The 15806-nt window shown below is 41.3% G+C and overlaps 1 protein-coding gene across 5 annotated transcripts in view; it reads right to left on the reverse strand.

The window, feature by feature from the left end:
• The window catches only part of LOC117348179 (golgin subfamily A member 6-like protein 6), a 101111-nt gene that overhangs the window by 36389 nt on the left and 48916 nt on the right, over positions 1 to 15806 (reverse strand). For all 5 annotated transcript variants that reach the window (XM_033919904.1, XM_033919902.1, XM_033919906.1 and 2 more), the window contains 6 exons: positions 11050 to 11146; positions 10077 to 10141; positions 9586 to 9643; positions 4991 to 5110; positions 4833 to 4888; positions 2079 to 2187 (listed from right to left, as the gene is read on the reverse strand). In XM_033919904.1, the coding sequence (XP_033775795.1) occupies positions 2079 to 2187; positions 4833 to 4888; positions 4991 to 5110; positions 9586 to 9643; positions 10077 to 10141; positions 11050 to 11146 (505 nt within the window). The remainder of the gene's footprint in view (positions 1 to 2078; positions 2188 to 4832; positions 4889 to 4990; positions 5111 to 9585; positions 9644 to 10076; positions 10142 to 11049; positions 11147 to 15806) is intronic.

The raw sequence follows: 15806 nt of genomic DNA on the forward strand, positions 1-15806 counted from the left end.
GTGCTGTTTCACTATCACATTTCTCAATAGTGAGGGACTGGCAAGCTCTGCTAGGCTCCAGGTAAACTGCCTGTTCTAGCAGTTGAAAATGCAATGCTGAAGCACTCCCACCCTAACTGCCAGCAATGCTCTTGGAGGACTTCCACTCAGTTTAAAAAGAACAGTACTAATAAGATCATCCCCCTCCCTCTCTCCCCCAGAGCATTGGTCCCCACAAGAGCCAACCCCTAACCTCCTGAATGGAGAAATGGAACACAGTTAATAGTTAATAACTTAAATTTTTGCTGAATGTATGTAAGATACATTTTTCTCCAGCATACCAGAACAACCAGGTTGACACAGAGTGACAAAGCTTTTGGCCTGTCTGGCTGAGCTCCTTACTAAGAGGTGAGAAAATGTGTTTTCCTGGTGTGAAATGGAAACACTGACATTTTGAAGATTATCAACAGTGCCATCAGCAGGGACATGAGATAGAATGCTGGTTGAAGACACAGGCATCTTATTTTTTCTTTTACAAACTGACACTATTTTACATAAAATACCTCATAGTCTTTTTTTCCTATCCTCTTCAATCCTTCTGTGAAATTTTTTCTCTATAGATAAGACATATAATTAACAATGGCAGTTAGACTCATCTAGGTCTCTTGCAGGCTCACTTCTAAGATTCATAGCTTCATCCTATCTCTGGGAAGTTCGGAGTGAACATCTGTGTGTCCTAATGAGATAACTGTAGGAATTTACTCCCATTCATCAACCGAGCCACCCTCAATTCGGAGCCAATTTAGGTTTGCTATTAATGCATGAAAGAAAGAGCACCTGTTTTTACTGCTCTTACTTCCCTTACCTATGAATTACTGCCATTCATTTAGAGAGACTAGTTTGCTAGGTTTATATAGGTGAAAGATACAGTCCAGATGGGAACTTGAGCAAGGATGAAAGGAATTGAGAAAGTTTATTTTGTGACCGTGAGGTTAGCAGGGCTAATGAATATGCATTTCCCTATTCAATCCATGTAACAGAATACCTATAACAACTGGGATCTGGATCCAGCAAAACAGGGGGTGAATTACCCAACCAAATGTTCTCCCTGTGTCATTACTGTCTATATAGAAGAAGTGTGTGTGTGTGTTTGTAATAGTTCACCTTAGAGTTTTGTGGGAAGGGTTAAGAACATAAGAACATAAGAACATAAGAACTGCCATCTCCGGATCAGACCTTCGGTCCATCAAGTCCGGCGATCCGCACACGCGGAGGCCCCGCCAGGTGTACACCTGGCGTAATTTATAGTCCACCATATCTTTATATGCCTCTCTTAAGGAGATATGCATCTAGTTTGCTCTTGAAGCCTAGGACGGTCGATTCCGCAATAATCTCCTCTGGGAGGGCATTCCAGGTGTCAACCACTCTCTGAGTGAAGCAGAACTTCCTGACATTAGTCCTGAACCTGTCCCCCCTTAGCTTCTTAGTCCTGAACCTGTCCCCCCTTAGCTTGTAAGTTCAAATGATTTCATGAACGCACGCTTTCATATCAGGTTAGGACAAAGAATTCAAACAATTATCTCTTATGTCTTTCTCATATCTAGAATTTAGAAGGCATTTGAAAACTTACTTAGTCTCTAGATTTTTGGGTAATTAAATTCCATGATGCTCACTCGGTTGTAAATTAACGTAATCTTTTGTAAACCGCAAATCTTTTGTAAACCCAACCCAATATCCAACACTCTATTTACCCTTAGATCTCTCTAATACTCTTCTATCTACCAAACGTTATCTAAAACCCATAATTTCACCCTATTCTTATCTCCTAAAGACCTCCACTTCCCTTTGGTAACTCTTTACCCAATGTATATTACCTTAAAAATTCTATGTCATCGCTTATTCTATTCCTTCAAATTTTGAATGTAATTTTTGTTTTAGTTTGGATGTAATCCGCCTTGGACTGCAAGGTAATGGCGGAATAGAAATCACTAATGTAATGTAATAGATCTTCATGGTTATGCGGTCTAGAAGTTGATTTTTATGTTACGTTATGTTATAGAGTGAGGAGAGTCCAAGCATAGGATACATTTGCTTCTTACCTCTGTCAGAGTCAATATCACACCTTCTTTTATCTTCTGTGATGTTGTTTCCTTTTCAAGTTGATGCTGTAACTTCTCCACCTCTAACTGTTTCTGTTTGGGTCCTGACCTGAAGGACAGAGATCAAAGATGAACATGTAGTGGGTAGTTTTATATTGCGGGGCCTAGTTTTAGATGCGAACAACACACTCGAATGTCAGTATTTTAGTAATTTACATACAAGAGGAATTTCATCCTCTTGATCATCTTGGTCACTCTTTTTTGAACCTTTTCTAATTCTGCTATATCTTTTTTGAGATATGTCATCCAGAATTGAACGAAGGAACCAGAGAAACACCGTGCAGTGACGATGATCCTTTTTTTTATATATCTTTATTAGCAATTGCGAAGTGAACATACAACCAGTAGTGAAGAGAGCATAGAAAACAGAACAAGTAGTGAAACAGCAATTGATAACGATGACATCAAATAGCGCACAGTATCAAAACCAGGTGGTTGGATGTGGACTTTATTAAAAATGTCAAAATAAAATAATCCACATAAAAACCTAAAAGACCTAGTCTGCTGAAGGCATGAGACCCAACACGGTCCATGTTTCAACAAAAAGTCTTTTTCAGGGGTCCCTGAGAGTCCTATGGTTGTAGATAAGTGGAACAAAATGAAATGTGGAGAGTCTTGAAAAAGACGCTGCTTGAAGCCAAAGTAATGAACTCAGAATTGAACCCAATATTCAGGGTGAGGTCGCACCATAGTAGGAGCAAAATGTGGAGGGACATAACATCCTGGGGGGCGAAAGGTGTGGGGGCAAATATTCCGGGTGTGAAACATACCTGGGTGTGAAATGTTGGGAGTGAAATGTGGAGGACAAAACTTATGGCGCCAAGCGAGATAGAGGCATAATATTCTTGGTCTTATTTACCATCCCTTTCCTAATAATTTCTAGCATCCTGTTTGCTTTTATGGCTGCTGCCGAACATTGGGTGAAAGGTTTCAGTGTATTGTCTATGATTACACCTAGATCGTTTTCTCGAGTGCTGACCCCTAAGGTGGACACTAGCATCTAGGGTCCACCTTAGGGTTCAGTGTCCCAGTAGTTATATAGGCTTGTTGGAAGAGCCAAGCTTTTAAGGCTGATTTTAACTTTTTAAATGATAGCTCAGCATGGAAGTTGAGAGGAAGGGAATTCCAATTGAAAAATAAAGGGGCTGTGAAACAGAAAGCACATTTTCTGGTAGACTCTAATTCAGGGCTGCCCAAGTCCGGTCCTCGAGATCTACTGGCAGGCCAGGTTTTCAGGATATCCATAGTGAACATGCAAGAGAGAGATTTGCATGCCAAGAAGGCAGTGCAGGCAAATCTCTCTCATGCATATCCATTGTGGCTATCCTAAAAACCTGGCCTGCCAGTAGATCTCGAGGACCGGACTTGGGCAGCCTTGCTCTAATTGATCGGATTTTAGATTGGGAAGGACTAGATGATGATCATTTATTGAATGAAAGCAACAGATACATGTATAAAATGCACATAAGTGATATTTTCCTTGCAATTACACATGCTATAGAACAGGGGTCTCAAAGTCCCTCCATGAGGGCCGCAATCCAGTCGGGTTTTCAGGATTTCCCCAATGAATATGCATGAGATCTATGTGCATGCACTGCTTTCAATGCATATTCATTGGGGAAATCCTGAAAACCCGACTGGATTGCGGCCCTCAAGGAGGGACTTTGAGATCCCTGCATGTAAATGCAAGTGTAAATTTATAGACTTGCTCTTTAGGTGCCTATATGTAGGTGCCATTTTAAAGAATTGTACTCACACCCCCTCATTCTATAGGAGTTGATATTCAGCTCAGCATTTTGTTGACTGTCAGCAGCATTATGGCCAGAAATTCAATGCATTGAATTTCTGAGTTTGTGGAGATGGCCAAAGTATAGCCAGTTTGGTACAATATTTAGCACTTCACTGGCTATGGGAGACCGCATAAAGATGGGACTGAATTTTATGTGGACCTCTCTATGTGGTTACCTTGGCTAGTTAAGTGCTTAATATCTGCACTTAATCGGCCAATTGCCAAGAAGAATCCAAATCATAGTTATTGGATGCTAGGGACCACCTTGAGGATCAGCGCTCAAGAAAAGGATCTGGGTGTCATCGTTGACAATACGCTGAAGCCTTCTGCCCAATGTGCGGCAGTAGCCATGAAGGCAAACAGGATGCTAGGAATTATTCGAAAAGGGATGGTTAACAAGACTGTATTGCTCAATGGTGCGACCTCACATTGAGTATTGCATTTAGTTCTGGTCTCCTTATCCTAAGAAAGATATAGCGGCATTAGAAAAAGTTCAAAGAAGAGCGACCAAAGGTTAGGGCTCTTCAGCTTGGAAAAGAGACGGCTAAGGGGAGATATGATTGAAGTCTACAAAATCCTGAGTGGTGTGGAACAGGTATAAGTAGATTGATTTTTTTTAACTGCATCAAGATTTACAAAGGCTAGGGGGACGATGAAGTTACAGAGTAAAAAATATGACAAAAAGCAAACAAAAAGTTTATTACACTGTATATACGTTTTGTTGATCACAATTTTATATTGAGCTGATGATGAAAGTGAGCCAATTGCAGGCTTTGTTCCTGTGTGAAAAGAGTCGCCACTGATAACTTCTATTATGATCTATTGTGAGATGAATTTGGGTGCTGGATTTAATATTTCCCATAAAGTCGAAGACATGAAAAGTAGCCTGGAATTTCAGAACACACCTTTCCGAGGCATTTGGAGAGAGATCGATTCCCATTCTAGTAGCTCCAGGATTATTCTGAGGGAGAATGAAATGCCAGAGTTAGAAGCCATACTGCAGTACTGACCAAGAACCCACATGGAAGCTGAAAGCGACTCAGCTCATTAGTGCATCACTGACCCAATTTTGGGACTGTAGCATCTGAGTCTCATGCTGTAGGGATGCACTGCGACTCCTCTCCAGTTCCAGCTCCTGTTTACAAGCATCCAATTCAATCTGAAGGACAGAACCATTCTCCAGCTTCCAGGTGAGAGAAAATGCAAAATGTGGACATTATTAGTTGTCTCCATCCAAGGCCGAAGTTACATAATGGTAAACATGCTGCACCTTAGGGCCTCACATTACAAGGTGCTACTAAAAAAGGAAATGCATTTGTAAATAATGAAAATTACAATATAAAATAATCCTAATTTTTTATTATTGATCATTGTTGGTTGGTTTTATATATTTTTTATCATCTATTAAAACCTAAAACTTACTTCCTAAATTTTAATCGAGGGGAGGCTCTTAAATGTTATTGTAATGTGCTTTATTTAGATTGAAGTACAAAACAAAGAACGAGGAAAAATAGCTCTACAACACTTTTTAATCCAATTTGTGACAGACTTTTTTTAAAAAAAATTGTATCTACAACACAGTTTAATTCTGTATATGACAAAGACTGTTTTGTTGATTCTTAAATATTGATCGATTAGTTTTATCTCTGGTTGATGTGTACTGTTCCATCCCCACTTTGGCATTTTCTCTTTATTTAACCCCCCTTTTACAAAACCGTGAAAGCGTTTTTTTTAGCGCAGGCTGATGTGCTAACTACTCTGTGCTGCTCCCTGACACTCGTAGAGTTCCTTACGAGCGTTGGGAGCAACGCAGAGCATTCAGCATGCCGGCCTGCGCTAAAAACCGCTTCTGCGGTTTTGTAAGGTGGGGGGCTAGATTGCACAGGCATGTCAATGAAACAGCTACTGAGGTGTGCAAGTTTGATAGAGCATCCCCTTTGTTGGTTGATCTCTTCTGGCTCCTTGTTGAAGAGTGGCACTATTTTAAAATGTGAACTTTTGTATTTAGAATTCTATAGGGTCAAGCTTCAAGATAATTGATTTAATACATAGAGTTACCCTCTGCAACATATTCCCTGAATTCCTAAACTTCTTTAGTACTTTTATATCCTTTGGTGAAATTTTTAACGTTCAAGAATATCATGCCACCATATTTGCATTGTGAGATGTTGGAATGTGCTTCCTTTTTTTGTTAGATCAGAGGCATGTTTTCTAAACTTTAGAAGATTTATTGTATTTCATAAGTTTTTATGTTGAATGTCAATTGACTTTTATTCTATGTAAGTCTCTGGAAATGGCCAGGAGTTGTTGTTTTTTTAATTGCTATCTGCACAGAACCTCTTGGTTAGCAGCAAAGGAAAGATTAGGTACCTACCTCAATAATCTTTCTAGTAGACAGGCACATCGTTCCTGAAGCTTTGGGTAGTCAATCTATTTCCGTGAGAATCTGTGTAGAGACCCTCATTAGAAATTTTTGCCCCAACTCCCTTCTCTCTGGACTTTGCTCCAATTTCTCAGTTTGTATAAAACAGATGGTCAGCCCTATGGAGGAAACATAAGAGGAAGGGGTACAGGGATACTCCCCGAGATATATGTCTGTTTTGCTCATGTCACAAAAATATATAACATCTGAAACTGAAAAACATGAACCCAATATAACGAATAACCAGGTGAAAACAAATGGGTCACCTATCTTAATGCAAACTGCATTAACCATTTTGGGGTAACAGGAGTACTCCCTTGATTCACTGCAATAGCAGTGGCATTCCCCATCCATGGCCTTATTGGATAAAGGAGAGAAACAAGATATTCGGCCATCCCGGCATGTCTGAGGCAGAAAGCAGGCTAATGAACATCTGACAAGGCGAGCTTCAGGAATGATGTGCCTATCTACTAGAACGATTTTCGAGGTAGGTACCTAATCTTTCCTTCTAATTCAACAGACACATCATTCCTGAACCTTCGGGTCGTATCAAAGCAGTCCCTGGAATCTAGGGCAGGACAGATGAGCTTCCTGAAAGTATGGATGGTCCGAATGTGGAAATCAATCCAGCCACTATGTTTACTCTATAATACTTTGTGAAAGTACGGAGGGAGGACCTACAAATTTCTTCAGGAGATACCGCTTTCAACTCTGCCCACAAGAAAGCTACATATCCAGTGGAATGCACCTTCAAGAATACCAGCGGATGCTTCCCTCTTCCGATATAGCCTGAAAAAATGACCCTACAGATTCATCTGGAAATGGTCCCCTTTGAAACTGGGTAGCCCTTACTGGGAGAACTTCTGCCTCTAACAAGCCAGGAAACTGGACTGTCTGTTTTTTTCAGACTGCCCCTCAGACCCCACAACCAGTCTGAGACCTCAACCTCCACCGAACCTTGCATGTGGAGTCGGGGAGGAAATGCAGTCAGCCCCAATCCTGAAGAAAACCATCACAGAGCCACTCAGCCTGCACTCAAGCTCTCTATGGACAGATCCTGGGGTGAGCCTTGCTCCCAAGGGAATGGTCCTTGAGCTCCTGAACTATTAGTGAAGGCAAGCCAAGTAGGTACCCTGATAAACAGGCTGCCCCTTGGGTGCAGACTTCTGACCTCAGAGTCTGAGCTCTCCCACAGCCAGAGATGTCTCAGAATTGGGAGCCTTAGCAGCACCGAAAAGCCTCATGATTGGATAGAAATCCCCCCCCCCCCCCCAAATAAAAGAAAAATAAAGAACAGAAAAGACAGACTCCTACCATTTTGCGTGTAGAGAGACAAACTGGGGAACTGAAGCACAGTCCATGAACAAAAGCTGTGGAACCAGTTACTGGAGTCCCAAGAGTTAAAATTGGATACTTTATTAACACAATATTTACAATACATTAACACAATGTTGGAACAGCCAAAGCACAAATCAGATAAACAAAACCATCTATATTGCTGTGTACGTGCGGAGGCGGAAAAATAAATTCTAATGAGGCACTCTACACAAATTCTTTTAGAAATAGATTGATTACCTGAAGGTTCAGGAATGATGTGCCTGTTGCACTAGAAATATAAGTATGTTATTGTATTGTATTGTATCTTAAATTGTTCCAGTTTAGGAGGGCCTGGTTCTGGTTTAGGAGTGTCTGGTTCTGTAAATAGTGTTGCTCTACATGGCTGTCAATCTCTTGCTAGGGGTCCTTTATAGAAGTATGCCTAGTGGCGCTAGGCATTCTACAGGTAGGTACCAGTATATTAGGCCAAGTTTTACCTGGCCTAATTTACTGGTGCCTAACTTGGATGCCTAGCAATACCTAAGTCAACCATGCCTATTCTCTGTCCATAACTATGCCTATTTTTCAAGAGGCGTTGGTAGGTGTCAGAGATCGCCTTGACTTAGACGTTACTAGGCACCGCACAGTTATCCATGTGAAACTTAAATTATTTAATTTTTAATGTATTTTTAATCAGTGGTTAATGGTGTGGTCAATTACCACACCTTTAAAACCAATTAAAAACAATTTAGATCTGCATGGAACTAAGTTAGACTTTGCTAGGTATCCTTAGTGTAGGCACCCCTTATAGAATCAGGCCCAATATGCATAAATCCAGCCCTGGTCCCATCCATATATGTCACTCTAGGTAAGGGAGCAGATACAGTTCAGGTAGTGCAAGCCATGTAGCCAGACTGTCATTTAGCCCCACCCCCTGCACTCTGCTAGCCAAAGGTTCTCCACTGGTGTTCCATCTGTCAGCAGCATTTTCTATGGGCTGCCACTACCCTTGAAAATTGAGCATGCACAGAGGGGGGGGGGAGGTCCAAGTCCACTGAATGTGGCAGTGGTGGTAGACTCCCACAGAAAATGCCACTGCCAGTTGAAATGCCGGTTGAGAACTTCTTCAGCTGGCAAGGCTTGGGGATCCCTGCTGGCTATAGCAGCAGATGCCCGGGGTTGACACTCAAAGTGAGAGAGCCCAGATCCTTGAGCACCCCTGCCCCCATGACTACACCACTAGTCAGTGCAACCAGAAAATAAATGCATAAACTGAGAAACAAGGCAAGCCTGATGAGGAGCATCCAGAGCCCAAGAACTTAGGCAGGCCTTTGAGAGGACAAGTGCAAAAGGTGTCTAAAAAGTGCCTTCTTCACGCCACCTAAAAGGATTGGAAGTGTTCCACAGCATTACATTTGGGGAAGGCATTCTCAAAATCATGCTGTGGACAAGATTGGAAAGCAACACCAATAAATTGTATTTCAGTTCTCACATTCTATTTTCCATAAGAAATGTATCCATGCAAAATACAAGTACAAAAGTCAATGCGGGAAGCTGAAAATGGACAATATGCATATACAGTATATTGCCTTTGATACCTGGTGCAAATCCTACTGGTTCCAGTATCCTGCATTCATGGGCCATTAGGTATCACCCTTGAGCTATGAACACAACTCGCACCACAGGATCTATGAACTCTGTGCAAGCAATGCAGCTGCACAGAGTTTAAATAATGAGAGACCCAAAAATTGCTTCCAATCCAGCATCTCCTCTCATTGGTACAGGCAAAATGGGCAGGGCAGTGGGGCGTCATTGGCTGAGCCACACAAACACAACTGTAACTCAGTATGATCGTACTTCAGGATTGAACAGGACTGGTCCTCTGTGTCCTTCTAAATGTCCCCTAACAAAAGGCTTACCTTCCTAAGTTGTGTCTCCAGATCAGCTTTTTCCATCTCCAGTTCCTTCATCCTGGTACTTTAGAACAAAAACAAAAGAAAAGAAAACCTGTTACCACAATACCATAGTCTAGTTTCAACCCTGATGCCCATAAAATCATTTTTAAAGACAATGTAGAAATAGAGATTTGGTTATTCTAGCTTGCCCCATCTATAAGAAATATGTCGGAGAAGATATCAGTGTGAAGCAGAGCAGTTCTAGAGATCAAAACTGGGTAATAGAGGGTTAATCAACTTGCCCAAGGGTAAAAGTGACTTGCCCAAGAATTAAAACCAGGAAACAAGTGGTTGGCAAGGAGATCATTTCTTAGCCATGCTCAAGGCATGAATAGGAGCAGAGCTAGACTGGACAACCTCTACAGAATTGTTGAATCACACTGCAGTTCAAGTGCTGTGATTAATCACTTCTTAGATCTTCAGATCAAGCCTCTTGAAAGAGAAGAAGCCCTTACTGAGTTTGTCGCATCTCCTTATGAAGCGCCTCTAGCTCATTTGTCAGCATCTTTGAATCCATATCCTAGAGAAACAGGACAGCACATTTATAATCATATCTTCTTATATTTCTTCCTTTTTTAGACCCAGAAGTCTCCTTCAGCTCCGCAAATATGGCACTATCAGAGCGGTAGACATGGGTGGGCACAGTCTGACCCACTTCGAACTCAAACCCACCCAGCAGCAGCACAGCTGTGATGTGACTGGTGGGGATCCCCAAACTCTACCAGCTAAAAACTCCTAGAATCTCTCCCTCCCCTCTTGTGTAATCAGGCGTCTCTTAACTCCATTCTCCCAACCCCCTGGTACCTTTTAAATCCTTCAGTTCTTCGCTGGCAATGATCAGTGACTCACCCCCACTGCTCGCTCTAGCCCTAAGCCTTCTCTCTGATTCAACGCCTTATTTGAGGGACTAAGAAGTTGCATCAGAGGAAAGGCTGAGGATCAGCGCAGGTATGAGTTGCTTCTGGCTGCTGGCAAAGAGCTAAAGGACTTAAAAGGCCAGGGGGTTGGGGAGTGGAGTTGGGGAGGGGAGTTAAGAGACCGCCAATTGCCTGCAGAAAAGGGAAGGGAGAGATGCCAGACAAGGGGTAGGGTTCTCCTGCCCACCCACTTTGGCTCAGACCCACCCAAAACTTTAAGGACAGAAATAAGCAGTTATAAAGTTACACGACTGTTATGCACCTAAAATCCCACCTGTGCAGCCAGCACATATGTAACTTGCTCCCAAGAATGGGGCTGGGAAGGGGTTAACATTTGTACATGGACATTAGGGTTAACTCTTGGTGAAGACATTCCAGGCTGGGGTTTTGTGGTATTCATGCACAGGAAGAACAAAATCTCCCCAGTAATATTTGTTAGCGCTGAGGGTCCTGATCAATATAAAGGAAAGATATATAAATGGATGTAATTGACATGTGCTCTGAATCTTACTGAATTTGCTGCAATGCTGCTTTGTAACTGGAGCAGCCGGGTAATCTGATGATGTTCTCCTAATTGCCTCGTTAGATCCCTGTTCTCTTCCTTCAAGCTGCACAAATACAAAAGGACCAAAGGAAAAGTTTTTAGCTGCACGTAATGCTGCAGAGACCAGAAGCAAATTATGGTCCCCTTTTATCCTATAAGAAAACTACTAGGAAGATGAGAGTTATTCAGAACACGGTGGTTCTTGAAGAAATCTGAACATATAACACCTTATCTTAGGAAGTTGCATTGGCTTCCTGTTGAAGTGAGAATACTTTTCAAATTTGCTTGTATTAGTTGTGAGATTCTATTTGGAAATGTACCATGTTATATGTTAAAACATTTCAGACTTTCAGGCAATGACCGCCGTACACGTGGCGGCTCTTTTTTCGTTTCCATCCTTAAAAGGATGTTTGTATGCAAGATTTCAAGCTGGTAAGTGGAGTAAAACGCTAACACCCCCCCCCCTCTTCTACTAAACCGCACTAGCGTTTTTAGCGCAGGGAGCCGCGCTGAATGGCCCGCACTGCTCCCGACGTTCACTGAGTTCCTATGAGCGTCGGGAGCAGCGCAGGCCATCCAGCGCGGCTCTCTGCGCTAAAACCGCTAGCGCGATTTAGTAGAAGAGGCCCTAAGTGGTCTGATTGTGGCATCTAAGTCCGACCAAATTTTTAGGAAAAATGTTAAAACTTATGTTTTTGATAAATTTGTCTGATGTTATTATGCTGCATTATCACTGTTTTTGTTCAGTTTAGAGAAAAAATGTTAAAACCTATCTTTTTGATAATTTGCTGGTTGTTATGAAATTTTAATGCTATTGCTGTACTATCGCTGTTTTCGTTCAGCTTTTCATTATTGTTAACCGCATAGAACTGAGAGGTACTGCAGTATAAAAATAAAATTTATTATTATTAAGCCGCATTAGGGTTTTTCATTGCCGGCTGCTGCAGTAAAATACCCTAACACAACTTGATAAAAGGGGGCCTATGTGATTTTTGTAGATAGATAATTTCTTGTCTAGTTGGTTTGCAGAATTTTATTAACGGATGAAGTTATCAATGTGGGTTACAATTATTTTACTGTTAATCCCAGTTATTAGTAACTAGGGGCCTGTTTTACAAAGCCACGGTAGCGGCTGCCGTGCGGCAAGAGCCCCGAAGCCCTTTAAATCTCTAAGGGCTTCGGGGCCGTTACCGTGCTGCGGCCGCTAGCGTGGCTTTGTAAAACAGGCCCTAGGTCACATTACATTAAATAGCATGAGATAAAGTTTTTAATGGTAAAACAATATGCCCTAAGTCCTCCTTAGTGTAAAGAGTTTCAGTATTTGGTAACCAGAGCTGATATTGGGATGTCATAATGTCTCGTTCCACCGATGTCTAAAAGTCAGTGATGTCACAATGGCTTTATTGCTTTATATTTGGCTCATCAAAGTGTTTCGAAAAGAAATCAAAACATTTCTATTCAAAAAACACGTCCTTACTAACTAGTCTCCTCCCCTTTCGCACAAGCTCTCCCTCTCTTGAATATCACATTAGTCAACTCCTAGAACCTTTCCTTCCAAAAATACTCAGATTCCTAAATAAGCATTTACCTCACTATCCAACAAACTTCTTACATCATTGTTAGGTAACTTCTCGTCTGTAACCCGTATATACTGATATTCTCCACTATATCCTGTTATCACTTGATTCTCTTAAATGTAATTCTTATAATTGAATCCTCTACCACACCATGTAAAGTACATGAATCACTGTTATGTAATTTCTCTAGATAATCTGTTATGTAATTTCTCTAGATAATCTTTGTTACGCAATTCTCTCAGTAATGTCCAGATCTCTTATAATTTGTAATCCGCCTAGGCACAGGCGGAATAGAAATCACTAATTATTGGATCTAAGAAGTCTATTCCATATCTGCTGCAGTGAGGACGTCATTGAAGTTTTTTCTTTCTTAATAATGCCGAAAAGACGAGGAAGGAACACCGGAGGAGCCTCCCGGCGACCCTTAACCCCAGTGGTTACTATTGATGATTTTCTCCGACGCCTACAACGGGAACAAGAAGGGTCGGGTGCTAGCTCGTTGGGGACACCGCCGGAGAGTAGTGCGGTGGGTTCCCCTGAGCATGATGTCACTCTTAGCCCCGACGTTAGGACGCCACCCCTCCAACCGACGCCGCAAGCTGCCAGCTCCCCACGGGACCAGAATCCACCTGAGGAGGTGGTTTCTTCTTTGTCCACAGAGGCTAGTATGGAGGGCTCGCCGAATATGACAACGGGACTTGCGACCGGGACAACAGAGGTTGGAGGAATACAAGACGTCACTGAGGTAAAGCTAATTTCAGAACATTTAGATACTACACCATTACAACTTTTCTCACCTACAAAACCTCCTACAGTCACACTCGAAGCATTATGGGACTTGGTAGTGAATCTGGGGAATTCCTTAAATCCTCAAATAAAAAGTTTGGATAAAGAATTAAAAGAACAAAAGGAAGAAATAAAAGTTTTAAAGCAGGACATGTCACAATTTAAAACAGAGACACAAAATACAAATAAGGAGCTAATGCTACTGAAACAAAATCAAGATATGTTGGTTAAAGATAATATATTACTCAGGAAGAAGTTGGAAGTGCAGGAGAATAATGGTCGAATAAATAACTTGAGATTTATAAATTTCCCAAGAATCCTGTCAACTTCTCCTAGAGAAATGGTGAAAAGATATTTTATGGAAATTTTGGAAATTCCTGAAAACTCCTTACCTCCTCTTACAAGAGTGTATTACCTACCTGCTAAGCCCCAATTCAAAGAAGAAGAAAAAATTGAGGAACCCCGGGAGAGGTCATTGGACATTTCGGTAATACTGGAACAATCAGATAGAGAATTGGCTGTTCCAGCTACTCTCTTGCTGTCTGTGGCTTTGGCTCCAGACAGGGATTGGATATTAAAACTTTTCTTTAAAAATAGATCCAAAGACTTCCTGGGACAGCACATTCAGATTTTTCCTGATGTCTCTAGAGAGACTCAAAAAAGAAGGAAAGAATTTTTAATTCTAAAACCTGGAGTGACTCAAATAGGGGGTATTTTCTTTTTGAGATATCCATGTAAATGTGTAGTTAGATATTTATCATTGAAGTATATATTTACAGAGCCATCTCAACTGATTAGCTTTCTCTCAATGAAACGTCTAGAAAAAGGAATAACAACGTCCATGGAAAGTTAGCTTCCTGCACTTTAGTCAGATAAGGATTTTTCTTATTTAATTAATTTGAATTATATATGTTCTACTCTTAATTATGGATCCAATAAAATTGAGGACTAGTGTGAGATTAGCTAGATTAGTATTTCCTTGTAGTAATATTAATTTTGCAATTTTAGTTTAATATGTTGTTTATCTCACTTTACTGTACAAGATGTATACGCTTGAAAATATTGTAAAATTTTATAAATAAATAATTAAAAAAAAAAATCACTAATATAATGTAATGTAATTTTTATTACATACAGCAGTGATTTTGGTTTCAAGAGACTTTTTTTTTCTTTCTTTTATTAAGGCCCCCTTTTATCAAGCTGCGTAAGGGCTTTTTTTTATCGCAGACCGCTGCAATAAAAAACTTCGACACTCATAGGAAATCTATGAGTGTTGGAGCTTTTATCGCTGCAGTCTGCAATAAAAAAAACCCTTTACACAGCTTGATAAGAGGAGGCCTAAAGGATAAAAAAAGCTTTTAAGTTGGGATGTTGGTCTCCAGCTGTTCTCTGACCTGTGGGTCAGAATAAAACCTTTATACAGAGAAAATAATTTCATCTCCGTCTCTGAGATTTACTTCTGAGTAGCTTCCTGGGCTCTTAAAATTTCTCCACAACACTTTCCCTTTGAATTGCATCTTGATGAGCTCCAGATAAATTGGTATTCACCATGGTAAAAACTGCTCTCTTCAAATAATCATAATCTGACAAACTTTATCAGCAGTTTGTCCAGAAATATACTGTTAATTCAAAACCCACATTCTAAAATGTCATAGTTATATCATAAAAGTTCTCCCACCCAACATCAATGTTTTCATAATAACCATACTAAAATCACAAATTCACATCATTTTACCCCCCCCCCCCTTTTACAAAACCACAAAAGTTGTTTTTAGTGTAGGCCAGCACGCTGAATGCTCTGCGCTGCTCCCACCGCTTATAAAACTCTGGGCGTTGGGATCAGCGCAGAGCATTCAGCGCACCAGCCTGCACTAAAAAACGCTTTTGTGGTTTTGGAAACAAGGGGAATAATTAATTACATAAATCATACAGTATTCTACCTCCCTCAGATGTCTATAATATTATTATGGAAAACATGATCAAACAATAAAGAATACGTCCTTGTCTCCATCAGGGGAGCAGGAAGCAGCGTAGTGGGAGTGGGAGCGGTCCATCGGGGTGGGAGTGCGAGCGGTGGGGGTGCGAGCGGTCCTTCCGGATGATGAATCGGGGGGAGGGGGCATCAGGCTTTCAGGATGGGGACAGGACTTCAAGGGGGGACAGGCAGGACTTCAAGGGGGGACAGGACTTCAAGGGGGGACAGGCAGGACTTCAAGGGGGGACAGGCAGACCGAAGGGAGTGAAAAAGCTATAAAATAAACCCATCAGCGTGTCAATGTTTTGAGAGGAAGAGATGTTCTGGGAAATTCTGCTGAGAAAACTCCGGGTCCATTTCCACCCCCCAGTTACCGTAGTCCACTC

The sequence above is a fragment of the Geotrypetes seraphini genome, chromosome 14 (assembly GCF_902459505.1).
Source record: "Geotrypetes seraphini chromosome 14, aGeoSer1.1, whole genome shotgun sequence".
NCBI classification, from domain to species: Eukaryota; Metazoa; Chordata; class Amphibia; order Gymnophiona; family Dermophiidae; genus Geotrypetes; species Geotrypetes seraphini.